The sequence below is a fragment of the Nomascus leucogenys genome, chromosome 8, assembly GCF_006542625.1.
Source record: "Nomascus leucogenys isolate Asia chromosome 8, Asia_NLE_v1, whole genome shotgun sequence".
NCBI classification, from domain to species: domain Eukaryota; kingdom Metazoa; phylum Chordata; class Mammalia; order Primates; family Hylobatidae; genus Nomascus; species Nomascus leucogenys.
In genome coordinates, this window is record NC_044388.1 from 113,422,917 (window position 1) to 113,449,361 (window position 26,445).

The window sequence follows — 26,445 nt, forward strand, 5'->3', positions numbered from 1 at the left end:
GCCTTCCGCGCAAGCCGGCGAAATCAAAGTGCGTCCGGGGTTAGAAGTCAGAGGTCGGAGCCACGGGTCTTTCTCCTTCTTCGGCCAGCCCACCAGAACGTCAATTTAGAATGAGATATGTGTTGAAAATGGGAAGGCTACTCCCCATCCACTACTAGGACTTTAGCGGGCGGGTTCTCCGGCTGCAGGTCTCCTACCCCGCCGGCGCGCGTTCCGGTTCCGGCCGCCTCAGGCCCGGCGCTTGGGGCGCCGCACGCCTGGTCCCAGTGCGCAGGCGCTGCACCGGTCGGGCTCCAACGCGCAGGCGCGGGCGCAGGCGCAGGCGCAGACGTAGGCGATCGGCCCCGCCCCGACTCTCGGCCGCGAGGCGCGGGCGGGGCGATGGCGCGCGGGAGGGGCGGGGCCACGCTGCGGGCCCGGGCCATGGCCGCCGCCGATGCCGAGGTGAGCAGCGGGGCCGGCGGGGGGCAGCGCGGGGGCGGCGGGCAGCGGCGGAGGCGGCGCGGGGGCGAAGAACCGGGCGGGGCGGCGGCAGGCGGCCGGCGGGCGGGCGGGGCCCTGGGCCCCCCGCCGCCGCCGCCGCCGCCGCCGCCGCCTCAGGCCGAGGCCGGGCCGAGGCCGCCGGGCGTCCGGCCCGCGCTCCCGCCGGGCGCGCTTTGTGCGCGGCCCGGGCCGGGCGGCGGCTGGGGGCGCGGGCGGGGGCGCAGGTGAGGGAGGCGACCGCGTACCTGCGCCCGCGCCCCCCACGGACCCCGTGCCGCCGCCGCCGCCCGCGAGCCGGATCTGCGGGGAGGGCCTCGGCCAGGGTGCCGGGGAGGTGCGGAGGACAAAAGGAAAAGTAGCGGGGCCGGCCAACTTTGGAGCGCCGGCCGAGGCGAGGCTGTCCCTCCTCTCGGAGCTCTTCCTTCGCTCCGTTGACCTTTCACTTTGTTCTGAGTAGGATGGCACCATCTTTAACGAAAAGTTGGCCAGTCCCGGCGTGTTTCTCCCCAGACAATGCTGCTCCAGCCCTGCTGGCTGTCAGAAGCAGGAAAGCACGCTCGGTGGGAAGCTTGCGGACTCAAGTTTATTTCCAAACCAGCAGCTTTAAAGGGCTGTCGATGTAAAAAGTTCACATTCTTTTGTTAATGGTCTCGGCCTTCCCCGTGCTCATTCTCAAGGATAGTTTGTTTCCTTGCTTAGGAAAGGAAGCAGCATAGAGATTAAAGTCTTGCGAGTGGACCACTGGCGTCCCTCTGAAGGAAAAGCAAGCAGGAGGTGGTGTGTCCGTGGAGATGCAGAAATAGTGTGGTCTTAGGGCTGAAAAGGGGACCGGTTTGGAGAAAAGTGCTAGCTTAGAAGTATTTCTTTGAAATTAACTATCTAATAACAGTTGAGACTTCTAAAGCTTAGAAAGTTAAGGTATAGTAAGAAGCCGTACAGCATCCTGGTGCATAGACTTAACACTGTATTTTAATTCAGGTAATGTATGGCCTTTTTGTTTGTTTTTTTCCTGCATTTTTGGGGGGTGTTGAAATAAGTAAACTGGGAAGGTGCAGGGGAATTCTTAAATTCAATGCAAGGAGTTTTTGCTGAGTACCTGCAGCATTCAAGGAATGAATATTAGTCACTGAGAACAAAAAGCGAAATTAGAAAACTTCAAGTCACTTCCAGGCTTGTAGGGGAGAAGACGTGTAGTGATGAATTATATCATTTATGAAGTACCCACTGGATCCCACACACTGTGCAAGACCTTTAGATCAGGCGCCTCACTCAGTTTCTTCACCCTGTGCAGCAGGTGTTGTTATTTCCTCTTTTAAATTATTATTTATTATTATTATTTTTTGAGACAGGATCTCTCTTTGTCACTCAGGCTGGAATGCAGAGGCATGATCACGGCTCACTGCAGCTTCGACCACCCAGGCTCAAGGGAGTCTCCCACCTCGGGTGCTGCCACACCTGGCCAATTTTTTTGTATTTTTTTTTGTAGAGACCAGGATTTCACCATGTTGCCCAGGCTGGTCTTGAACTTTTGTACTCAAGCGATCTGCCTGCCTCGGCCTCCCTAAGTGCTATGATTACAGACATGAGCCATTGTGCCCGCCCTGTTGTTTCCTGTTTAGCTGAGGAGGAAGGGTTAGATAATTTGGCCAGTCGGTTGTAGGACTAGCACTAGTACGGTGTTGGGCACGTAGTAGGTGTTTAATACATGACCAACGAGCAAATGGCTCCAGATGTCTCTGGTTCCATAGGCAGCCGTGAATAGAGGGCTTTACACACCTGATGATAGTGACAGCCTGTGTTGATTGAGCCCTGACTTGTGCCCAACCCTGCCGTAGTCCCAGTGCCTTGCATGAATTCAATAATTTGAGCCTAGCAGCAACCTTAAGAGGTAGGTACTGTTATCTCCTCGTTTATAAATGAGAAGACAGGCGCAGTGAGGCCCAAGATTGAAGAGCCTGTGGCCAAGAAGATGGAGATGCAGGTGGTTTGGCTGTAGAGCTGGTGCTTGCTAAACGTGTTATATCCGTGATGGTCATTTTAGGTTAATAAAAGCTCTGTTTTTAGATTCATGATTCTAAGGGTTTATCATCAAGGTGTATGAGAAGGTCCAGAGAGCCCTTGTGTGTAGTGCAGCAACTCTGGCCTTCTGAACAGTAGGTAGGCATGGGATCACTGTTGTCACTAAACCTGGGAAATGATTCCTGGGTCAGGGTTCATTAATTGCCAAATGATTAAGGTAATAAAGCTGACACTGGAAACTTATCTAACTTCATTTCTTTCCCTTCATTTACAAAGATAGTCAATACATTTTCATACCAAAAAGAACTGGCCAGCCGTGGTGGCTCATGCCTGTAATCCCAGCAGTTTAGGAAGCCGAGGTGGGCAGATCACTTGAGGTCAGGAATTCGAGACCAGCCTGGCCAACATGGTTGAAACCCTGTCTCTACTGAAAATACAAAAATTATCTGGGCATAGTGGTGCGTGCCTGTAATTGCAGCCTGGGCAACAGAGTGAGAGACTGTCTCAGGGAAAAAAAAAACCAAAAAACTACTGAGGTAGTTGAATATATCCTCCATTCCCCATTTGTGGATTAGTTAGTAAATGAGGCATCTTAGGGTTTAAATATGTCCAGGGTCACTGAGGATCAGATCCTAGGGTTTCTTTAACTCAAGGCTTTTGTCTCAGCAAAATGTCATCTTCCAGCAGGAAGGCTTTCTCAGGCAAGTAGCAGCGTGGCTACTATGTATCGCTTCCTTATTTTTTCTTTTTTAAAATAATGCAGGCACGTGCACATAATTTAAAAAATCAGTGCTAAAACACTTTAAAAAAGCTGTTCTCATCTCCTGTCTTTCTTTTTTTTTCTTTTTTTGTTTTTATTTTTTTCTTTCATTATTACTATAAGTTTTAGGGTACATGTGCACAATGTGCAGGTTTGTTACATATGTATACATGTGCCATGTTGGTGTGCTGCACCCATTAACTCATCATTTAGCATTAGGTATATCTCCTAATGCTATCCCTCCCCCCTCCCCTCTTTTTTTTCTTTTTGAGAATGAGTCTTGATCTATTGCCCAGGCTGGAGTGCAGTGGCCCAATCTTGTCTCACTGCAGCCTCCGCCTCCCGGGTTCAAGTGATTCTCGTGCCTCAGCTTCCCTGGTAGCTGGGATTACAGGTGCCCACCACCACACCCAGCTAATTTTTGTATTTTTAGTAGAGACGGGGTTTCACCATGTTGGCCAGGCTTGTCTCGAACTCCTGACCTCAAGTGATCTATCTGCCTTGGCCTCCTAAAGTGCTAGGATTACAGGCGTGAGCCACCGCCCCCGGTCTTTCTAGAGAAGAAGCATCTCCTGTCTTTCTAGAGAAGAAGCAGCCCACTTGCAGCTCTTGAGCATTTACTTCATGTTTCTAAATATATGTTTGTATTGTCATGTCTTTATTCACCGATTTTAGGGGTCGACTATGGAATTCCATTAATGGTGGATTAGTGTAAGATTTAGAGAAGATTTTTGTTCTCTTGTGTTCATCCTGCCCCAATCAGAATGTATGTTCTTGGCCAGGGCCAGCAGCTCACGCCTGGGAGGCTGAGGTGTGAGGATCCCCTGAGCCCAGGAGTTTGAGACTAGCCTTGTCTCTACTAGAACTAAAAAAGTTAGCTGGGTGTGGTGGTGGTATGTGCCTGTAGTCCCAGCTACTTGAGGGGCTGAGGTGGGAGGATCGCTTGATCCCAGGAGGCCAAGGCTGCAGTGAGCTGTGATTGTGCCACTGCCCTGCAGCCTGGGTGACAGAGCAAAATCCTGTCTCAAAAAAAAAAAAACAAAAAAAAAACACATCCAGGCGCGGTGGCTCACACCTGTAATCCCAGTGCTTTGGGAGGCCGAGGCGGGCGGATCACGAGGTCAGGAGATCGAGACCATTCTGGCTAACACACAGTGAAACCCTGTCTCTACTAAAAATACAAGAAAATTAGCCGAGTGTGGTGGCGGCTGCCTGTAGTCCCAGCTACTCGGGAGGCTGAGGCAGGAGAAGGGCGTGAACCCGGGAGGCAGAGCTTGCAGTGAGCCGAGATCGCGCCACTGCACTCCAGCCTGGGTGACAGAGCGAGACTCCGTCTCAAAAAAAAAAAAAAAAAAAAAGAATGCATGTTCCCTCTGCCTGGTACACAGCATCATCCAAAGGAGTCTCTTCACCTTTCCCTGCGTCTGATGCCGCTTGCTGTTTATTCCCTCCTGGTGATGGAACACACTCTCTGGTAGCTAGCCAGGAAGGTATGGTAAGCGGCAAACTTTTGGGGTTTGCGTGTCTGAAAATGTATTTATTCTTTTGTTTTTTTTTTTTTTTGAGATGGAGTTCCGCTCCGTCGCCCAGGCTGGAGTGCAGTGGCACGATCTCCACTAACTGCAGCCTCTGCCTCCTGGGTTCAAGTGATTCTCCTGCCTCAGCCTCCCGAGTAGCTGGAATTACAGGTGCTTGCTACCACGCCTGGCTAATTTTTGTATTTTTAGTAGAGACGGGGTTTCAACTTCTTGGCCAGGCTGCTCCTGAACTTCCAACCTCAGGTGACCCGCCCACTTCGGCCTCCTAAAGTGCTGGGACTACAGGAGTGAGCCCCTGCACCCGGCCGCAAATGTCTTTATTCTGCCCATGCGCTTAGCAAGTTTGACTGGTAGGTTGGAAAGTCATTTTGAAGTCATAGCTCCAATATCTTTCAGTTTTCATTGTTGCTCTTGAGAAGTCTTGTTTGGTCTTTTTTCTTTTTGAGACAGTCTGGAGTAGTGGTTCCATCATAGTTCTCTGCAGCCTTGACCTCCCGGGCTGAAGTAATCTTCCTGCCTCAGTGCCCCGAGTAGTACCTGGGACTGCAGGCGTGTGCCGCCATACCTGGTTGATTTTTCTTTCTTTCTTTCTTTTTTTTTATTTTGAGATGGAGTCTTACCCTGTTGCCCAGGCTGGAGTGCAGTGGCGCCATCTCGGCTCACTGCAACCTCTGCCTCCTGGGCTCAAGTGGTTCTCCTGCCTCAACCTCCCGAGTAGGTGGGATTAACAGGTGTGCACCATCACACCCGGAAAATTTTTTTGTATTTTTAGTAGAGAAGGGGTTTCACCATATTGGCCAGGCTGGTCTTGAACTCCTGACCTTGTGATCCGCCCACCTCAACCTTTCAAAGTGCTGGGATTACAGGCCAGGCATTAGGCACTACGCCTGGCCTCTTTTTTTTTTTTTTTTTTTTTTTTTGAGACATGGTTTCACCCAGTCGCCCCAGGCTGGCATGCAGTGGTGTGTGATCTTGTCTCACTGCAACCTCCCTGGTTCAAGCAATTCTCCTGCCTCAGCCTCCTGAGTAGCTGTGATTACAGGTAGGCACCACCACGCCCAGCTATTTTTTTTTTTTTTTTTTTTTTTTGAGACGAGTGTCACTGTGTTGCCCAAGCTGGAATACAGTGGCACGATCTCGGCTCACTGCAACCTCCGCTTCCTGGGTTCAAGCGATTCTCCTGTCTTACCCTCCTGAGTAGCTGGGACTACAGGTGTGCATCACCACGCCTGGCTAATTTTTGTATTTTTAGTAGAGACAGGGTTTCACCATATTGGCCAGGCAGGTCTCGAACTCCTGACCTCAAGTAAGTGATCCACCCTCCTCGGCCTCCCAAAGTGCTGGGATTACAGGTTTGAGCCACCATGCCCGGACTCCAGCTGATTTTTGTATTTTTAGTTGGGATGGGGTTTTACCATGTTGGCCAGGCTGGTCTCAAACGCCTGACCTCAAATGATCCATCTGCCTCAGCCTCCCAAAGTGTTGGGATTACAGTCGTGAGGCACTGTTCCCGGCAGTGATTTTTCTGTTTTTGTAAAGACAGGGTCTTGCCATGTTGCCCAGGCTGGTCTTGAACTCGGCCTCCTGAAATTCTGGGATTAAAGGCATGATGTACTGAGCCTGGCCCAGTTTCATTCTTTTTTTTTTTTTTGAGATGGAGTTTTGCTCTTTTCACCCAGGCTGGAGTGCAGTGACGTGATTTGGGTTCACTGCAACCTCTGCCTCCTGGGTTCAAGTGATTCTCTTGTCTCAGCCTCCCAAGTAGCTGGGATTACAGGCTCCTGCCACCACCCCTCGCTAATTTTTGTGTTTTCGGTAGAGACGGGGTTTCGCCATATTGGCCAGGCTGGTCTAAAACTCCTGACCTCGGGTGATCCACCCGCCTCAGCCTCCCAAAGTGCTGGGATTCCAGGCGTGGGCCACCTTGCTGGCAAGGCCCAATTTCATTCTTAACCGTTTGTATGCACTATTCCCCTGCCAAACCTTTAGGATCATTGCTTGCATGATTTTCCTAATATTTACCATGTGTTTAGTGCTAGCCTTCTGTTATGTATTATGCAGGTGCCTAAGTAGCTGTGAAATCTGAAGATTGACATCCTTTCATTAGAGGAGTTTTTTTTTTTTTTTTTTTTTTGGAGAGACACGGTCTCACTATGTTGCTCAGGCTGGTCTCGAACTCCTGGGCTCAAGCAATCCTCCTGCCTTGGCTTCCGAGTAGCTGGGACTACAGGCATGCGCCACCATGCCTGGCTAATTTTTGTGTTTTTAGTAGAGATGGGGTTTTGTCATGTTGACCAGTTTGGTCTCACATTCCTGACCTCAAGTGATCTGCCCGCCTCGGCCTCCCAAAGTGCTGGGATTACAGGCGTGAGCAACCATCCCGGCCCAGTTGTTATATTTTTATATTCTTTACTGTTTTCTATTGTTTTTAGTATCTCCTGTTCTTGTTTTATATGTATAATATCTTTGCTTATTTATTTTAATTATGATTAAAATTTTAAAATTACAGTTAAAGTTATTAAAAAACTATTTTTAAAAACTCCCAGCCTGTGCAACACAGCAAGACCCTAAAATCTGGGACTTCCACCATGCACCACCATGACCAGCTGGTGCGTGCCTGAAGTCCCAGCTACTCAGGAGGCTGAGGCAGGAGGATTGCTTGAGTCCGGGAGGTTGAGGCTGCAGTGAGCCATGATCACACCACTGCACTCCAGCCTGGGTGACAGAGTGAGAGAGACTCTGTCTCTAACCAAAAAAAAAGAAAAAAAAAAAAGTTGTTTCTTTCATTTTTTGTGTTTTCCCTGCATTCATTCCTCTTTGCTGTCTTATCTCTTAGTCTTTCTTCCATGATGTAACCTTTCCTTCAGTCTCATTGTCTTTGGCCATTTTGCCGGGTTGCGAATAAAGCACTCACCATGGAAAGCTGAGTGCTGGGGGCTTGTTTATTTGTTGCTTTCACTGTAGGGTGATGGCTGGCTGCTGCTGTTTTGTTGGCTCTCTTGCAGATTTTTTTTTTTTTTTTTTTTTGAGACGGAGTTTTGCTCTTGTTGCCCAGGCTAGAGTGCAATGGCGTGATCTCTGCTCACTGTAATCTCTGCATCCTAGGTTTAAGCAATTCTGCCTCAGTCCCCCAAGTAGCTGGGATTACAGGCGTGCACTACCACACCTGGTTAATTTTGTTTTTATTTTTGTTTTGTTTTGAGACGGAGTCTCGCTTTGTTGCCTAGGCTGGAGTGCAGTGGCACCATCTCGGCTCACTGTGACCTCCATCTCCCAGGTTCAAGCGATTCTCCTTCCTTAGCAACCCCTAGTAGCTGGGATTATAGGCGTGCGCCACCACGCTTGGCGAATTTTTGTATTTTTGGTAGAGACAGGGTTTCATCATGTTGGCCAGGCTGGTCTCAAACTCCTGACCTCAGATGACCCACCCCCCTTGCCTCCCAAAGTGCTAGGATTGTAGGCATGAACCACCATGCCTGGCCATTTTTTTTTTTTTTTTTTTTTTTCCCAGATGGCATCTCTCTCTGTCACCCATGCTGGAGTGCAATGGCGTGATCTCGGGTCACTGCAGCCTCCACCTCCCGGGTTCAAATGATTCTCCTACCTCAGCCTCCCAAGTACCTGGGATTACAGGTGCGCACCACCACGCTGGGATAATTTTTTGTATTTTTAGTAGAAACGGGGTTTCACCATGTTGGCCAGGCTGGTCTCAAACTCCTGATCTCAGGTGATTTGCCCACCTCGGCCTTCCAAAATGCTGGGATTACAGGCGTGAGCCGCCGCGCCTGGCCCTTTTGCAGATGTTCTATCTGCTGGTTTGGTTTTCTTGAAGGATCCCTCAATTTCTTGCCTTGCTGGTATAAGCTGGATTTTTTTTTTTTTTTTTTTTTTGAGATGGAGTCTTGGTCTTGTCGCCCACGCTGGAGTGCAGTGGTGTGATCTTGGCTCACTGCAACCTCTGCCTCCCAGGTTCAAGCGATTCTCCTGCCTCAGTACCCCCAGTAGCTGGGATTACAGTTATGCACCACCACGTGTGGCTACTTTTTGTATTTTCAGTAGAGAGGGGGTTTCGCCATGTTGGCCAGGCTGGTCTTGAACTTCTGACCTCAAGTGATCCACCCGCCTGGGTCTCCCAAAATAATGGTATTACAGGTGTGAGCCACCGTGCCTGGCCATTTTTGGTGGACCTTTTTATGGGGCTAAACGTCTGGTGTCCTGTGGCTACAGAAGACCAGTACTTGCTCGAGGAGGAGACCTGAGAGGTCAGCTGTTCTCAGGTGGAGTTTTGCCCGCATTCCCATTTGTAGTAGCAGGCATCACCCCCATTGTCCCCACCCTTCTGTGTTTTCTGGGGTCAGTCTGCCAGCTGCTAGCTGCAACTCCTTTATTTAAGTTTCTCCTTCCTCTACTCTGTGGGATAGCTTAGCTCTCCTGTAGCCCTCTGTCTTCTATTTGTGTTCTATTTAGAGATTTCACATATCTTGGGGTTTATGTGTCTCTTTCCTGCTTTTCTTGTCTTTGATTGATTTTTGCTAAGAGAAGGGGGAGGATCAGAATCAATTTTTCTTTTTTTTAAATTATTTATTTTAAACATTTAATTTTTAATTACATTTAATATAATTTATAAAACATTTTGTAGAGATGGAGTCTCACTGTGTTGTCCAGGCTGATCTCCAGCTGGGCTCAGGCGATTCTCCTGCTTTGGCCTCTGAGTGTTAGGATCACAGGCATGAACTGCTGTGGCTGCCCTGAGGAGCATTTTCCATAAATCTTGAGAAGCAGATTTTCCTGTAAACTAGATGCACAGCTGTCCTATGAAAAGGGCTGCCTGTCTTGGGATCTTACTATGTCAGTTGTTGGTTGTGGTCGTAAGGTTCTGTAGTCATAATAAGGGCCAGCAAGGGTGATGTTTGTGCCTCAGCTTTAAGGTCGAAAAGAGCATCTGTGGCTACCTTAGTTGCTGGAGATCCTAAATGTGGCCAGAGCCAGAGCTAGGGCTAGAACCCTGGTTTCCTGCTTCTGCTTCCTGTCATGTGCCGAAAGAGCTGTGTAGGTTTGACCACATTTTATTGAGTTTTTCTTTGAAAATAATTTGGCTTATAAGAATCATCTTTTGGGTTCTTTAGGAACTTTATTTTTTTTAAATAATTTCATTGGATTTAGCATGGTTGATGGATGCCTTTATCCTAAGGTAAGTGGGCAGTTTGATTTTAAGTTGCTCACTCAGCAAACCAGGTAGGGAATAGTTATTTGCTTTTGTATTTTTTTTTTTTTTGAGATAGAGTTTTGCTCTTGTTGCCCAGGCTGGAGTGCAATGGTGCAATCTCGGCTCACTGGAACCTCCGCCTCCCAGGTTCAAGCAATTCTCCAGCCTCAGCCTCCCGAGTAGCTGGGATTACAGGCATCTGCCACCATGCCTGGCTAATTTTGTATTTTTAGTAGAGACGGGATTTCTCCATGTTCATCAGGCTGGTCTCAAACTCCTGACCTCAGGTGATCTGCCTGCCTCGGCCTCCCAAAGTGTTGGGATTACCAGCGTGAGCCACCACACTTGGCCAATTTTTTTTTTTTTTTTGTTAGATGGAGTCTCTCTCTGTTGCCCAGGCTGGAGTGCAGTGGCGCGATCTTGGCTCACTGCAAGCTCCGCCTCCTGGGTTCTCGCCATTCTCCTGCCTCAGCCTCCCAAGTAGCTGGGACTACAGGCACCCGCCACCACGCCTGGCTAATTTTTTGTATTTTTAATAGAGACAGGGTTTCACTGTGTTAGCTAGGATGGTCTTGCTTTCCTGACTTTGTGATCAGCCCTCCTTGGCCTCCCAAAGTGCTGAGATTACAGGCATGAGCCATCGCGCCTGGTCCAGTTTTTTGTATTTTTAGTAGAAACGGGGTTTCACCATGTTAGCCAGGCTGGTCTCGAACTCCTGACCTCAGGTGATCCGCCCACCTCGGCCTCCCAAAGTGCTGGGATTATAGGCGTGAGCCACTGCGCCCGGCTGAGAATAGTTATTAGAGCCCAGTTAATTTGGCCCGTGGCAGGTATGATACAGAAGGCATTACTTCCGGGACTGAGAATTCTCCTTTCTTACTGTTTTGCTTCTCTTTAACTTTTAATATTTTCATGTATTAAAAAAAAAATCTGATGATTTTTGATTTTGAAAAACAAAGCTAAAGTGGCTGCTATAACTCTTCAGAGGTAGCATTTCCTTTGAAATGGAGTGTCCTGGATAAGAGGCCACTTTCCCAGGAACATCACTGTGAGCTGCTGTTTCATTCCGGAAAAGCTTGTGGATTTCTTGCTGTATTCTAGTTGTAATAGGCTGGTTCTGATCACAGTATATTTAAGATGCTCTTTTGAGCACTTTCTGTTTATGCAGTGCAATTCCAGGTATTTGTAAGAGGACATACAAAGTTTTGAGATTGGTCCCTGATTTTACAAAATTTAATAGTAGAACAGAGCAAATATTACTGAGTACGAAATGAGAGTCAGTTAAAAGTAAACAAGAAGAGGCTGCTGGATGGCCATAATTGCTGCGGCCACATGTGTGGGGAAAAGCTCCTTGAGGAAGGTGAGTTAGTCCAGGTCTTTCTTTTCCTTTAACAGCTTCTTGTCCAACACATAGTGTAGGTCTTAAAGGATGTGAGACATGAATTGGCATGAGAAGGTGTACAAAGTGTACATTAACAAAAATTAGGCATTTAACAAATTTAGAAAACAAACCTAGAAACCTCAGGATGCCGTATATTTGTCATCTGTTTTTTTCCTGATCCTCGTGAGTGTATGTGTTTTTATTTAAAATTGGTGGTAATCAGTGATTATGTGCCGTTGTACTTCCTCTGTCCAGTGTTGCCTGACATGCATTCGTGCCTTCAGTATTTTTGGTAGCTGCATGGTGTATGACATAGAAAAGTCCCGGTTTCCTCGACTGTGATTTGGGTGAGGTCTGTATCCTTTGGTACACAGTGGAATTACAAGGTCAGAAGGGGAGAGTGGCATGAGATGAAGCTGGAGAGGCAGGGCAAGGTTATCCAGGGCCTTGTTACCATGGTAACAAGTTGAGAAGTTTCATAACCACTGTAGACAGTCCTTGAAGATTTGAGGCATGGAATGATACTTTAAAAAGATGATCCCTGGCTGCTCCGTGGAGAGCGGAAGTAGGGGCCAGTGAGCAGGCTTGGCTTGAGTGGCATGGGTTAGTCATGATATGGGTGTTTAGATTTAATTTTTTGAGCATATAGGACAGTTACATGGTTCAAAATTGAAAAAGTATGGCCATGTGCGGTGGCTTATGCCTGTAATCTCACCAGTTTGGGAGGCTGAGGCGGGTGGATCGATCACCTGACGTCAGGAGTTCAAGAACAGCCTGGCCAACATGGTGAAACCCTGTCTCTAATAAAAATATAAAAAAATTAGCCGGGCATGATGGCAGGCACCTGTAATCCCAGCTACTCGGGAGGCTGAGGCAGGAGAATCCCTTGAACCCGGGAGGTGGAGGTTGCAGTGACCTGAGACTGTGCCATTGGACTCCAGCCTGGGTAACAAGAGTGAACCTCCGTCTTGGAATAAAAATAAAAATAAAACAAAATTGAAAAAGTACCTCCCTAGCCACTAGTTCTTCTCCTGGCAGGTCACCAGTATTTAATTACTGTGCATATTTCATGATGTTTATGAATATACAGTCATGTGGCACTTAAGGACATTTTGGTCAATGGCAGACCACATACATGAAGGTGGTCCCCTAAGATTAGAATGGAGGTCAGGCGTGGTGGCTCACACCTGTAATCCCAGCACTTTGAGAGGCTGAGGCAGGAGGATCACTTGAGCCCAGGAGTTCAATATCAGCCTGGACAACATAATGAGACCTGTCTCTACAAAAAATAATGAAAAATTAGTTGAGCATTGTGGTGTGTGCCCGTAGACCCAGCTACTCCGGGAGGCTGAGGTGGGGGGAGTTGTTTGACCAGGAGGTCAAGGCTGCAGTGAACCGTGTTGGTGCCACTGCACTTCAGTCTGGGCAGCAGAGCGAGACCCTGTCTCAAAAAAAGAAAAAAAAGATTATAATAGAGGCTAGAAATTCTCACTGCCTAGTCATGTTGTGGGCATTGTTTTGTAGTAGGGTAGTGCACTGCCTTTTCTGTGTTCAGACACACAGGTATCATTGTGTTGCACTTACCTACAGTAACACGCTGTGCAGGTTTGTAGCCTGGAAGCCAAAGGCTACACCGTACAGCCTAGGTGTGTAATAGGTTTGCAGAAGTGCACTCTTTGACGTTTGCACAGTGATGAAATCACCTAATGACACATATCTCAGAATGTATCCCCCTTATTAAGCGTCACTTAGATGCAGTAGATGATACTGTTCTGTCGAGGGGTTCGATGACTTTCCCATGTGGCTGGTACATGTTAGAGCTGGCTCTGCTCTGGGCTAGGATGGTGCAGTAGAATGGTGTTCGTTCCAGGGTTGGGGGAGGGTTGGGAAGGAATCACAGAAGGCACTTGAGAGGTGCAGGTGGGAGTAAGTCAACCTTTCAGCCCCAGTTCACCTTGAAAATGCAGAGGCGAATGCACGAAGATGTAGTCTGAGTTGTGCTCTTTTTTTTTGTTTTTGTTTTTGAGATGGGGTCTCGCTGTGTTGCCCAGGTTGGTCTTAAAACTCCTGGGCTCGAGCAGTCCTCCCGCCTCAGCCTCCCGAGTAGCTAGGATTACAGGTGCGTGCCACCACACCTAGGTAATTTTTGTATTTTTGGTAGAGACAGGGTTTCACCATGTTACCCAGGCTGGCCTTGAGCTCTTGGACTCAAGCCATCTGTCTGCCTTGGCTTCCCACGGTGCTGGGATTACAGGCGTGAGCCACTGTGCCCGGCCTAGACCACTTCTTAAAGCATTTAATGACTGTTCCTTTGATCATATTCCTGGGTATAGCATCACATGGGGCAGGTTGCTAACCTAGGTGGGCTGATGGAGCTGTGGAGACCATGCTAATGATTCTCATCCTTGTAATAAGGGCAGTAGGAGGGTTTCAAGGCAGGGAGTGACCTCATCAGGTTTGCGTGTTAGGCTCTGGCTTCCTTCCTGGTCTTCCTGCTGCCGTGTGAAGAATGGATTGTAGACGGACGGCAGTGGAGGCAGCAAACGCAGTCCTCAGGAAGTGGGTGGTCACTGGTTATGTGGTAAATGAGGAGGGCACAAGGATGACTTGTGGGACTAGGCCGGAGCCAAATGCTGGGTTCTCTGCTTGAACGGAAGGGTGAGTGGCGGTGCCATTCACCCGGACAGAGAAGGCATGCTCAGGTCAGCTCCTGGGTGGTTTATTCCAGGGGTGGCAAACTCTTTCTGAGCAGGCTGGATAGTGTTTCAGACTCATGCACCAAGGAGCAAAATCAAGGATAACTCCACAAATATTTGTTGACAAAGATCAAAATATAATTGACTACTTTTTTTTTTTTTGTAATACAGATCTACTGATTAGAAGAACAGAATTTTTGGGGGGATAACATTTTGCTTATTTGGGGTTCAAAGTTAATGTTCCCCATCATAAAAGTTACTGGAACTGTTAATCTGTTAAGTGCTTATTTGTGATACAATTTTCTGTGTTTCATCTTTGAAAATGTCTTTACACCGATAGCTATTGCCATATTCCAATATCAGTCTAGGAGCAGATGATTTATTTTTATTGAGATGTAATTCATTTACTATAAAATCCACATTTTAAAATGTGCACCTCAGTAGGGTCCTTTGGTATGTCTGGAGTGGTCCAACCATTACCACTACTTCCAGATCATTCCGTCATTACCACTACTTCCAGATCATTCCGTCACCCCAAAAAGAAACCTCCTACCCATTAGCAGGCCTTCCCTAATCCTCCCTCCCCGACCCCCCACCCTGCTCTACTTTTTTGCAAATATTTTTTTCTCATTCTGTGGGTTTCTTTTCACTTTCTAATTTTTTTTTTTTGAGACAGAGTCTCGCTCTGTCACCTAGGCTGGAGTGCAATCTAGTCTCACTGCAACCTCCGCCTCCCGGGTTCAAGCGATTCCCCTGCCTCAGCCTCCTGAGTAGCTGGGATTACAGGTGTGCACCAGCACGCCGGCTTATTTTTGTATTTTTAGTAGAGTCGGGGTTTCACCATGTTGGTCAGGCTGGTCTTGAACTCCTGACTTGAAGTGATCCACCTGCTTCGGCCTCTCAAAGTGCTGGGATTATAGGCGTTAGCCCCTGCGCCTGGCCTAATTTTTATTTTCTTGATGCCTTCCTTTGAAGCACAAATGTTTCTAATTTTTGATGAAATCCACCTTGTTCTTCCGGTGGTTTCTTTGCTTTTGTTGTCGTGTCTGATTGCCCAGTCCAAACCAGGGAGTTTATGTTTCCTTGGAAAAGTTGCATAGTTTTAGCTCTTACATTTAAGTCTTTGATCCGTTTTGACTTAATTTTTGTATATGCTCTTAGGTAGGATCCAGGCTTCATTCTTTTCATGTACAGTTGGCTTGGCAGCGTTTGTTGAAAAGACTGTGCTTTCCCCATTGAATTGCCTGGCCGTCTTTTTTGAAAATCAGTTGAACATAAGCGTGATGGTTAATTTCTGGGTTCTCAGTTCTATTCCATTGATGTACGTCTGTCCTTATGCGAGTGCCACCCTGTCTGCATGATGGCAGCAATGTAGTAAGTTTCCACCCTGTCTGCATTATTGCAGCAGTGTAGTAAGTTTCCACCCTGTCTGCATTATTGCAGCAGTGTAGTAAGTTTTGTAATGAGGACATGTGAGTCCTTCGACTTTGTCTTTCTTTTTCAAGATTGGGTCCCTTGCATTTCCTTTCTTTCTTCTTTGAGATGGAGTCTCGCTCTGTCACCCAGGCTGGAGTGCAGTGGTGCGATCTCGGCTCACTGCAAGCTCCGCCTCCCGGGTTCACGCCATTCTCCTGCCTCAGCCTCCTGAGTAGCTGGGACTACAGGTGGACGCCACCACGCCTGGCTAATTTTTGTATTTTTAGTAGAGACGGGGTTTCACCATGTTGGTCAGGCTGATCTTGAACTCCTGACCTCAGGATCCACCCACCTCCACCTCCCAGAGTGCTGGGATTATAGGCGTGAGCCACCATGCCCGGCCACATTTCATTTTTAGATTGCAATTGTATAGACATAAAATTGATTTTTATATATTGGATCTTGTATCCTGCAACTTTGCTGAATTTTTTTTGGTGTGGATTCCTTGGGATTTTCTATAATATAGGATTATGTCATTCGGGAATAGAGTTGTAGTTCTTCCTTTTAAATCTGGACACTTTTTTGTCCTTCCCTAATTGCCCTGGCCAGTAAAATGTTGAATAGAAGTGGTGAAAGCTGACATTCCCATCTTCATTCCTGTTGTAGGGGAAAGCTTTTAGCTTTTCACCTTTAGGTATGGTATTAGCTGTGAGTTTTTCCGTAGATGCCCTTTATTAGATTGAGGAATCCCCTTTTATTTCTAGCTTGTTGAGTGTTTTCGTTATAAAGGGGTTTTGGATTTTGTCAAATGTTTTTCTCTATCTGTTGAGATGATTATGTAGTTTTTCCCTTTGTTGATATGGTGTCTTACATTGATTTCCACATGCTCAGCCAGCCCTGCGTTTCTGCCCTAAATCCATTTGGGTATGGTATCTAATCCTTTCTAAATCTTGCTGAGTTTGATTTGCTAGTATTTTGTTGGGGATTGTTGCGTCTTTGTTCATAAGTGGCATTATGTTGGTCTGTAGGTACCTGTTTTTAAAAAAAAAATTTTTTTTTTTTTTTTGAGACAGTTTCCCTGTTTTTTTTTTTTTTTTTGAGATGGAGTCTCGCTCTGTGGCCCAGGCTGGAGTGCAGTGGCGTGATCTCAGCTCACTGCAAGCTCTGCCTCCTGGGTTCACGCCATTCTCCTGCCTCAGCCTCCTGAGTGGCTGGGATTACAGGCACCCGCCACCACTCATGGCTATTTTTTTGTATTTTTAGTAGAGACGGGGTTTCACCGTGTTAGCCAAGATGGTCTCGATCTCCTGACCTCGTGATCTGCCCGTCTCCGCTTCCCAAAGTGCTGGGATTATAGGCGTGAGCCACCGCGCCCGGCCCAGAGTTTCACTCTTGTTGCCCAGGCTGGAGTGCAATGGTGCAATCTCGGCTCGCCACAACCTCCGCCTCCTGGGTTCAAGTGAATCTCCTGCCCCAGCCTCCCGAGTAGCTGGGATTACAGGCATGCTCCACCATGCCAGGCTAATTTTGTATTTTTAGTAGAGATGGGGTTTTGCCATGTTGGCCAGGCTGGTCTTGAACTCCCGACCTCAGATGATCCGCCTGCCTTGGCCTCCCAAAATGCTGGGATTACAGTTGTGAGCCACTGCGCCTGGCCTAAAAATTTTTTTTAATTTTATTTTAGATAGGTTGTCTTGCTCTGTGGCCCTGCTGGAGTGCAGTGGTGCCATCATGGCTCACTGCAGTCTTGAACTCCTGAGCTCAAGTGATCCTCCTGCCTCAGCCTCCTGAGCAGCTGGGACTACAGGCAAGTGCCTGTCGTTTTCTGTGCGTTATCTTTGTGTATTTGGTGCAAAGGTAATACTGTCTTCATAGAATGAGTTGGGAAGCGTATTTCCCTTTTCCGTTTTTGGGAAGAGTTTGTGAAGCACTGGTTATCACGCCTTTAAATGTTTGTTAGAATTCACCTGCAAAGCCATCTGGATCTTGGCTTTTCTTTGTTGGAAGCTTTAAAAATTATTAATTTCCTTATTTGTTCTAGGTGTGTAGGTTTTCTGTTTATTCCTGAGTTACCTTTGTTGCTGTGTGTCTTTCTGAGAATTTGTTCATGGCATCCAGGTTACCTAGTTTCCGGTATGCCGTTCCTCATAGGGTTCCCTGTGACCATTTTTATTTCTGTCAGGGCTTCTGTTCCTCTTTGACGCTAATAAATTTTAGTAAGTGGGGTCATTTTTCTCTTTTTCTTGGTCATTCTAGCTAAAGTTTTGTGAGTTATGTTGAATTTTTCAGAGAAGCAACTTTTTTTTTTTTTTTTGAGATGGAGTCTCGCCTTTTCGCCCAGGCTGGAGTGCAGCAGTGCAGTCTCGGCTCACTGCAAGCTCTGCCTCCTGGGTTCAAGCAATTCTCCTGCCTCTGCCTCCTGAATAGTTGGGAATACAGGCGTCCGCCAGCATGCCCAGCTAATTTTTTGTATTTTTAGGAGATGGAGTTTCATCATGTTGGCCGTGCTGGTCTCGAGCTCCTGACCTCAGGTGATCCACCCACCTCAGCCTCCCAAGTAGCTGAGATTGCAGGCACCCGCCACCATGCCCGGCTAATTTTTGTATTTTTTTTTTTTTTTTTTTGAGACGGAGTCTCGCTCTGTCGCCCAGGCTGGAGTGCGATGGCGCAATCTCGGCTCACTGCAAGCTCCGCCTCCCGGGTTCACGCCATTCTCCTGCCTCAGCCTCTCCGAGTAGCTGGGACTACAGGCGCCCGCCACCACGCCCGGCTAATTTTTTTGTATTTTTAGTAGAGACGGGGTTTCACCGTGGTCTCGATCTCCTGACCTCGTGATCCGTCCGCCTCGGCCTCCCAAAGTGCTGGGATTACAAGCGTGAGCCACCACGCCCGGCTTAATTTTTGTATTTTTAGTAGAGATGGTGTCTCACCACATTGGACGAGGTGGTCTCAAACTCCTGACTTCAAATGATCCACCCGCCTTGGCCTCCCAAAGTGTTGGGATTACAGGTGTGAGCCACTGCGCCCGGCCTACTTTTTTGCTAGTTTCTTAATGCTTTTAGCTATGTTATAGAATAAATTGCATTCCCTTAAAAAATATGTTGAAGTCCTAAACCCCGGTACTTCAGAATTTGACCTTATTTGGAAATAGGGTCATTGCAGATTAGTTAGGATGAGATCATGGTTGAGTAGGGTAGGCCTCTAATCCAGTATGACTTATGTGTCCTCATAAAAAAAAGGATGCCTTGTGAACACAGACATGCACAGAAGGAAGACAGCATGCGGACACACAGGGAGAAGTGGCGCGTGACTGGGGTGATGCTTCCATAAGCCAAGGAGTGTCAGGGATGGCCAGCAGACCCCAGAGTCTGGCCGAGGCAGGGGATGGCACTCCAAAGCCATTACAGACCACACGGCCTACTGACACCTTCGTTGTGGACTTCCAGCCTTAAGAACTTTGAGACCATACATTTCTGTTGTTACATGTATCCTAGGAAAAAATAAGCTGCTTCCTATAAATGTTGATATGTTGTATTTTCATTTTTATTCAGTTCAGAATATTTTCTATTTTCCCTTGTGACTTTAGAAGTTGTCATTTAATTTCTAAATATTTAGGTATTTCACAGATTTCTTTGTTCTGTTGATTTCTAATGTAATTCCTATATGGTCAGAATTATACTTTGTATAATTTCAGTGTGTTTAATTTGTTAGATTAAAAAAAAAAATCCCGTATTATATTCTGTCCTGGGGAATGTTTCATCAGTGCTTGAAAATAATGTGCATTATGAATTGATGAGGTGGAATGTTCCCTATATGTCAGATTGAATTGGTTGATAGTATTAAGTCTTCCTCATTCTTTCTCATTGTCTTTCTAGTTCTATTAGTTATTGAGAGTAGGGTATGAGACCTACAGTACTGTTGAATTTTACATTCTCACTTTCAGGTCTGTTGGTTTTTGCCTCGTGTTTTGAGGCTATGTTATCGTGCGTGTGTTTATAGTTGTTACGTCTGCCTGGTTGTTCTGACCCTTCTCTCGTTATGAAATGTCCCTCTTTGTCTCTATAAATGTTTTTGCTTTAAAGTCTATTTTGTCTGATATCAGTATAGCCACTTCAGTTTTTTTATGGTTTATTTTTGCATACTATATCTTTTTCTGGCCTTTTACTTTTAATCTCTTTGTATCTTCAGTTGAAGGGATGTCTCTTTTAGTCTTTTCCATCTGAGATTGGATCTTGTAGATTCAGCAGTTGAATCATATATATGTATTTTCTTACCTGATAGAAGAGATTTTATTTTTAAAGTTGTCATCTTAGACTGCAAGGATGTCCGTTGCACCTCCCCATTAATCAGCCGGAGGAGGAGCTGCGATATCAGAATGCCCAGTCAACCCACCAGACATTTGAGACCCACCCTTTGCTGGCCTTCTCTAACCTTATTTATTTATTTAGAGACGGAGTCTTGCTCTTGTTGCCCAGGCTGGAGTGTAATGGCGCGATCTTGGCTCACTGTAACCTCTGCCTCCCGGGTTCAAGTGATTCTCCTGCCTCAGCCTCCCAAGTAGCTAGGATTACAGGCATGCGCCACTGTGCCCGGCTAAGTTTTATATTTTTAGTAGAGATGGGGTTTCACTATGTTGGCCAGGCTATTCTTGAACTCCTGACCTCAGGTGATCCGCCTGCCTCCGCCTCCCAAAGTGCTGGGATTATGGGCTTGAGCCACCGCGCCTGACCTGTAACCTTATTTTTTAAAGCTTTTAATTTTAATTTTTGTTTTGTTTTATTTTTGTGTGTTTTAGAGACCTGGTCTTGCTGTTACCCTGGCTGGAGTGCAGTGGTGTGATCATAGCTCACTGCAGCCTCGACCTTGGGCTCAAGCAATCCTCCCACCTTGGCCTCCTGATCAGCTGGGACCACTGGCATCTGCCACTATGTCCAGCTAATTTTTAAATTTTTTGTAAAGATGGGGTCTTCCTATGTTGCTCAGGCTGGTTTTGAACTCCTGGCCTCAAGTGATCCTCCCATCTTGGTCTCCCAAAGTGCTGGGATTGCAGGTGTGTGCCCCTGTGCCTGGTCTGAAATTTTCTTTTTTTAAACAAGAGCAAGTAGATACATGTTTTCTCTGAGCCCAATATGCAGAGACGGAAAAAATACTAGAATTCTCTGCATCATAGGGGCCTGGCGCCCTTTAGCTTCCAACAGCGCAAAGGGGGCAGAAAGTTGTTCTTTTTTCCATAGAACATGGTGATGTTGATACCATACAAGTTTATTGAGACAGGAAGGGATAAAAATGAGTTTGAAACAGAAAGAGGTAGAGATTCTTTTCACATTTTATTCTCCTCAAGGTATTTCCCCGCCCCGGATAAGTTGAGATCCACGGTGTAGACAAAAGAGACCTCAAGAACTGGGTGAGCATAAGAGGGAAAAAGCAAGACTGCACCTTGCTCCCAGGAACTGGAGACAGCTTTAAAAAAGGAAGGTTCTAATCCATGCGTGTTCTATTAGTTATCTTCTCCTTATCCACTTCCTCATCAGTGTCTTCCAGTTCCTCCTTCTCATCATCTTCGTCTTCTCCTTTATCATCCATATTGGGAACCAAGGAGCACTGTGATGGATTTGGCCAAGTATGGTCCTTGCTGACCTCTCCTAACTCATCTGCACCTGCTTCAGAATGGCCAGTAAACCAGGTGAAGAACCTGTCTGGTTCCTCAGGATGCCTCTTCCTCCTGGCTTTATTCTGCATTTGACTTGAAGAGTTTCCTTTCCAGATTTCCATTTGATTTCCGTGGACTTTGAAGATGGATCATGACTCTCATTCAGATGAAATTCTTTGAGAGAGCTTTATTTTTGAAGTAAGGATTTTTGTCAAAATAAAAATCTATTCTGTAACCTGATTTAATATCTTCAAATTCTGTCACTTCAGCACTGGTCAAACAATGCAGTGCCTCTTCATCCTCCTCCCAAGCAGTGCAGACGCTTGTGGATGGCTGACAAATGTTATTACCCAGAAATTGGGGATTTTTGGAATCAATTCTCATCTGCCCTGAAGAACGTGGTTGGCCAAATTTGTCTATGTTCGCTTTCCTAGTCCGCTCGCCGCTCACTTGCTAAGCCTGTTTCGTGTGTTCGCTCTCCCAGTCTGCTTGCCGCTCACTTGCTAAGCCTGTTTCTGAAGCCTGTTTCGTTTCGTGCTGTGCTTCCTAGTGGGCTTGGTTGCCGCTTGTTCTGTTCCTTTCTTCCTCTGGCCTCTGTCAGGGGCTGGCGCCATGTCTTCCTTTCAGGCAGGGGCAGAGACGGGTGTTTGGGGGTCATTCCGGGAGGACAGTCTGGACCCAAGGGCTTCCTTGCTCATCAGGAAGAAGCTCATGGGACTAAGATCACATTTTTTTTTTTTGACATTGGGTCTCACACTGTCACCCAGGCTGGAGTGCAGTGGCATGACCTCGGCTCCTGGCAACCTCCGCCCCCATCCCCTCCAACTCCACGGTTCAAGCAGTTCTCCTGCCTCAGCCTCCTGAGTAGCTGGGACTACAGGCACCCCCCACCACGCCCGGCTAATTTTTGTATTTTTAGTAGAGATGGAGTTTCGTCAAGTTGGCCAAGCTGGTCCAGAACTCCTGACCTCAGGTGATCCACCCGCCTTGGCCTCCCAAAGTGCTGGGATTACAGACAAGAGCCACCGCGCCCGGCCCCAAATTTTTTAATCTGTTCCCCCAATCTCTACTTTTTATGTGGGACAGGTAATGCATTTCATCTAATGTCATTACTGAAAGGTAGGATTTATACTTGTCTGTTTTGTATTTGCTTTCTGTGTCTTCTGTCTTTTTTGTTACTTTCTGTCTCAGTTAGTTTTTGTTTTTCAGGGAGATGGAGTTTCACTGTATTGCCCAGGCTGGAGCGCAGTGACTATTCATAGGCATGATCATAGCGCACTGTGGCCTTGAACTCCCAGGCTCACAGGATCCTCCCGTCTCAGCCTCCTGAGTAGCTGGGACTACAGGCGTACCACAACACCTGACTCATTGCTTTCTTCTTTTGTGTTAGATATTTTCTAGTGTATACCATTGTAATTCCCTCGTTGTTTATTTGACTGTATTTTTTATTTGTTTTCTTGGTTGTCCTGGGGATTACAATTTAGTATATTAATTTTTGATAATGCAGTTTTTATTAATACTAACTTTATTACAATAGTATATGAACTATTTATTTGGGCATAGCTTAATTTCTTTTGCCCTTGTACTGTTATTGTCATACAAATTACACTGTGTGCCCATCTACGCAGATTTATAGTTACTGCTTTACGCAATTGTCTTTCAAATCATACAGGAGAAAAAACAAATTATAAATAAAAAAATACATTTATACTGTCTTCTGTAGCTGCTTTTATACTTTACCTGTGTAGCTGCTTTTACTGGCGCTCTTGATTCCATTCCCCTCCTCTCCCCTCCCCTCTTGACAGAGTCTCGCTCTGTCACCCAGGTGGGAATACAGTGGCACAATCATAGCATTGCAGCCTTGACCTCCCGGGCTAAAGAGATCCTCCTGCCTCAGCCTCCCGAGTAGTTGGGACTGTGGGTGCGTGCCACTATTCCCTGCTGATTTTTAATTTTTTTTTTGTAGAGATGGCATCTCACTATGTTGCCCAGGCTGGTCTCCAACTCCTGGTCTTAGAAGATCCTCCTACTCGAGTCTTCCAAAGTGTTGGGGTTACAGGCATGAGCCACCGTGCCTGGCCTTGGTGCTCTCTATTCATGTGGGCTTGAGTTACTGTCTAGTGTCCTTTCATTTATCCTGAAGGACTCTTAGGTCTTTCAGTGACGAACTCTCTACTTTTATTTATCTTGGAATGTTTTATTTTTCCTTTATGAAGGTAGTTTTGTGTATAAAGGTTTTTTTTTTTTTTTTTTTTTTTTTGAGACAGAGTCTCACCCTCTCGCCCAGGCTGGAGTGCAGTGGCGCCGTCTCGGCTCACTGCAAGCTCCGCCTCTCAGATTCACGCCATCCTCCTGCCTCAGCCTCCCAAGTAGCTGGGACTACAGGTGCCCGCCACCACTCCCAGTGGTGTATTTTGTATTTTTAGTAGAGATGGGATTTCACCGTGTTAGCCAAGATGGTCTAGATCTCCTGACCTCGTGATCCACCCACCTTGGCGTCCCAAAGTGCTGGGATTACAGACGTGCGCCACCGCGCCCAGCTGTATAAAGGTTTTTTTTAACGCTCTGAGGGTGTTGTCTGGCTGTGCTCCGTGGTTTTGATGAGGAACCATTGCTCGTCTCTCAGGACCCTCGTTCATGACACGTTGCTCCTCTGTCGCTGCTTTTGAGAGTCTCTGTCTGTGGTTTCAGCCTGATGGTGATGTGTGTAGGTGTGGAACTCTGCGTTTTTCTCATTTGGATTTGTTGAGCTTCTTAATTTTTTTTGACTTGACTGCTGCCTTCCAGAGAGTTGGGAACTTTGTGATGAGTACTTCACCTGCAGCATGCGTTGTCTTCTCACCCCCATCTGACGTGTCATTGCGTGTTGAACAGAGAGCTTTGCCATACAATTGCAGTTGCGGTGTGGATTAAAGGCACAGCACTTGAGGGCTGCTCCTCCCTTCTTGTTTTGACAATGGGTGTGAACTGTCTTGGTAAATGGCAGTAGCAGTACGGTGACCAGGTGGCACTCGGCACGGCTGATCCCGCTGAGCATTGCGGAGCAGCACTGTGGCCCACCGAGAGGCCCGTGCAGGGTCTCTGGGAAGCTGCTCAGCTTTCTTATGGCAGGAAAGCAGCCATAGGCAATACGTAAACAAGTGGGGGTGGCTGTGTGCTGGTAAAACTGGAAATGTTTGGAAACTGGAATCTAAGTTTCATATCACTCTTGAAACAGTCACATACTTTTTTTTTTTTGAGACGGAGTCTCATTTGGTTGCCCAGGCTGGAGTGCAGTGGTGCAATTTCGGCTCACTGCAACCTCTTCCTCCCTGGTTCAAGCAATTCTCCTTCCTCAGCCTCCTGCGCAGCTGAGAGGATTACAGGCTCACGCCACCACGCCCAGCTAATTTTTGTATTTTTAATAGAGACAGGGTTTCGCTGTATTGGCCAGGCTGGTCTCGAACTCCTGACCTCGTGATCCACCTGCCTCAGCCTCCCAAAGTGCTGGGATTACAGGTGTGAGCCACTGGCCCGGCGAAAAACATTCACATACTTTTTATGAGTTATGTATCTAAAAGCCTAAAAATCTTGCTTAGCTTTCAGTTTGTGCAGAAACAGGTGGCGGGCTGTAGTTCGCTGGCCCCTGATTGAGATCTAGTCATTGTTTCCAAAGCACCTCATCTTTTGGTGTAACATTTATTTTGTGTTTTAATTATTGGTCTTTTTGTTTGTCTCAGTTGCTAGATTGTAAACTCTTTGAGGTTAGGGCTCTATTTATTTATTTATTTTAAGAGACAGTCTCCCTCTGTTGCCCAGGCTGGAGTGCAGTGGTGCAATCTCGGCTCACTGCAGTCTCCACCTCCCAGGTTCAAGTGATCCTCCTGCCTCAGCCTCCCAAGAAGCTGGGATTACAAGTGTGTGTCACCACGCCCGGCTAATTTTTGTATTTGTAGTAGAGACAGGGTTTCGCTATGTTGGCCAGGCTGCTCTTGAACTCCTGACCTCAAATGATCCGCCTGCCTCGGCCTCCCAAAGTGCTGGGATTACAGGCGTGAGCCACCGCGGCCTGCTTATTTAGCTTTGCTGGTTCCCCAACCCACTGAATGTTGCCTGGCACACTTCAGGTCCTTGATAGATTGTTGTGTAACCTGATACAAAAGGAGAAAGGGCCGGAATTGGCTTGTGCCTTGATTTATTTACGTATGTTTTTGTGGCCCAGGGTGAATATTTTTGGAATTAACTGACTTCTCAGTGTAGACAGGAACCGTTTATCCATTCATGTGTTCCTTAATTTGTTGATTTTTGTAACAAGTACTTACTGCCTTCGTGTGCCAGCTTCTGCACTGGGAGCCGCATGAGAATGCACGTGGCGTCTGCCTCGTACTTACAGAAGCCCTTGTGTCCTAGTTTTGAGAAAGACAAACAATTACACACTTTGGTAATTGCTATTAAAAGAGATAAACAGGGTGTGATAGAAGCAGCGAAGAGGGCCTCGTGTAGGTGGTTAAAGGAAGGCCGTCTGTGTTTCTGTCTCTGCTGCAGACTGATACACAAGTGTCTTTTTCACTGGATTCCAAATGGAATCTTAGAGAAGGGTTGGCTTTTGCACTTGCAGCGCTGAGTGGAGAGGTGGCTGTGATCTCCAGAAACGTGGCTGCAGCCCCATGTGGGCCTCAGACCCTTGAAACATGGCCATATTGAACTGAGATATGCTGTGTGAAATGCACACTAGATTTCAGAGGCTTAGTAAGATAGTTCACACTCTTTTTTGGTACTAATTATTTTATATTGGTTACATGTTGATGATGTTTTGGATCTATACCGAGTTAAAGGCAATTTATTAAAATTAGTTACTTCTATTTTTACTTTTCTTTTTGAGACAGAGTGTTGCTCTGTTGCCCAGGCTGGAGTGCAGTGGCGTGATCTCAGCTCACTCCAATCTTTGCCTCCAGGGTTCCATGTGTGTGGGCTGGGGTGGCGTGGGGGAGGCCCACGTGCGTGTGGGCTGGGGTGGCGTGGGGGAGGTGTGGTGCAGTTCTGTTGTTTTGTTGTTTTCACATCTCGCAAGTCACGTGTGTTGTCATGAGCTCTGGCCGAATTGGAGGCTGGGGTTGACCCCCTCACTGCCGCAAATCTTGTAATGTTGGATGTCTTAACTCCTTTTCAGCTTTAACATTATCTCCTACTGTCTTTGAAAACACGGCTATTTGTGTTCAGCTTCTTCCTTACCTTTCTGTACCTTAAATTCCAGGCACTCAGGTTTCCTTCTGCCTGTGCTGTTTCTAGTCCCCACGTGGCTGAGCTGCTGCAGCAG

The 26,445-nt window shown here is 46.9% G+C and overlaps 1 protein-coding gene and 1 pseudogene across 9 annotated transcripts in view; one reads left to right on the plus strand and one right to left on the minus strand.

The window, feature by feature from the left end:
- The window catches only part of EHMT1 (euchromatic histone lysine methyltransferase 1), a 202,643-nt gene that overhangs the window by 1,232 nt on the left and 174,966 nt on the right, over positions 1 to 26,445 (plus strand). For 7 of the 9 annotated variants that reach the window (XR_004031494.1, XR_004031495.1, XM_030818325.1 and 4 more), the window contains exon 1: positions 385 to 444. The exons of 1 other annotated variant lie outside the window; for it this stretch is intronic. Coding sequence is in view for 5 of the 8 variants with exons in the window: in XM_030818325.1 (XP_030674185.1) it covers positions 424 to 444 (21 nt within the window). In the remaining 3 variants the exon portion in view is untranslated. Of the gene's footprint in view, positions 1 to 384; positions 445 to 26,445 lie in introns of those variants that run through there. One more of the 9 variants, XM_030818329.1, reaches the window with a different exon arrangement.
- Positions 20,580 to 25,487, minus strand: LOC115836301 (annotated as a pseudogene).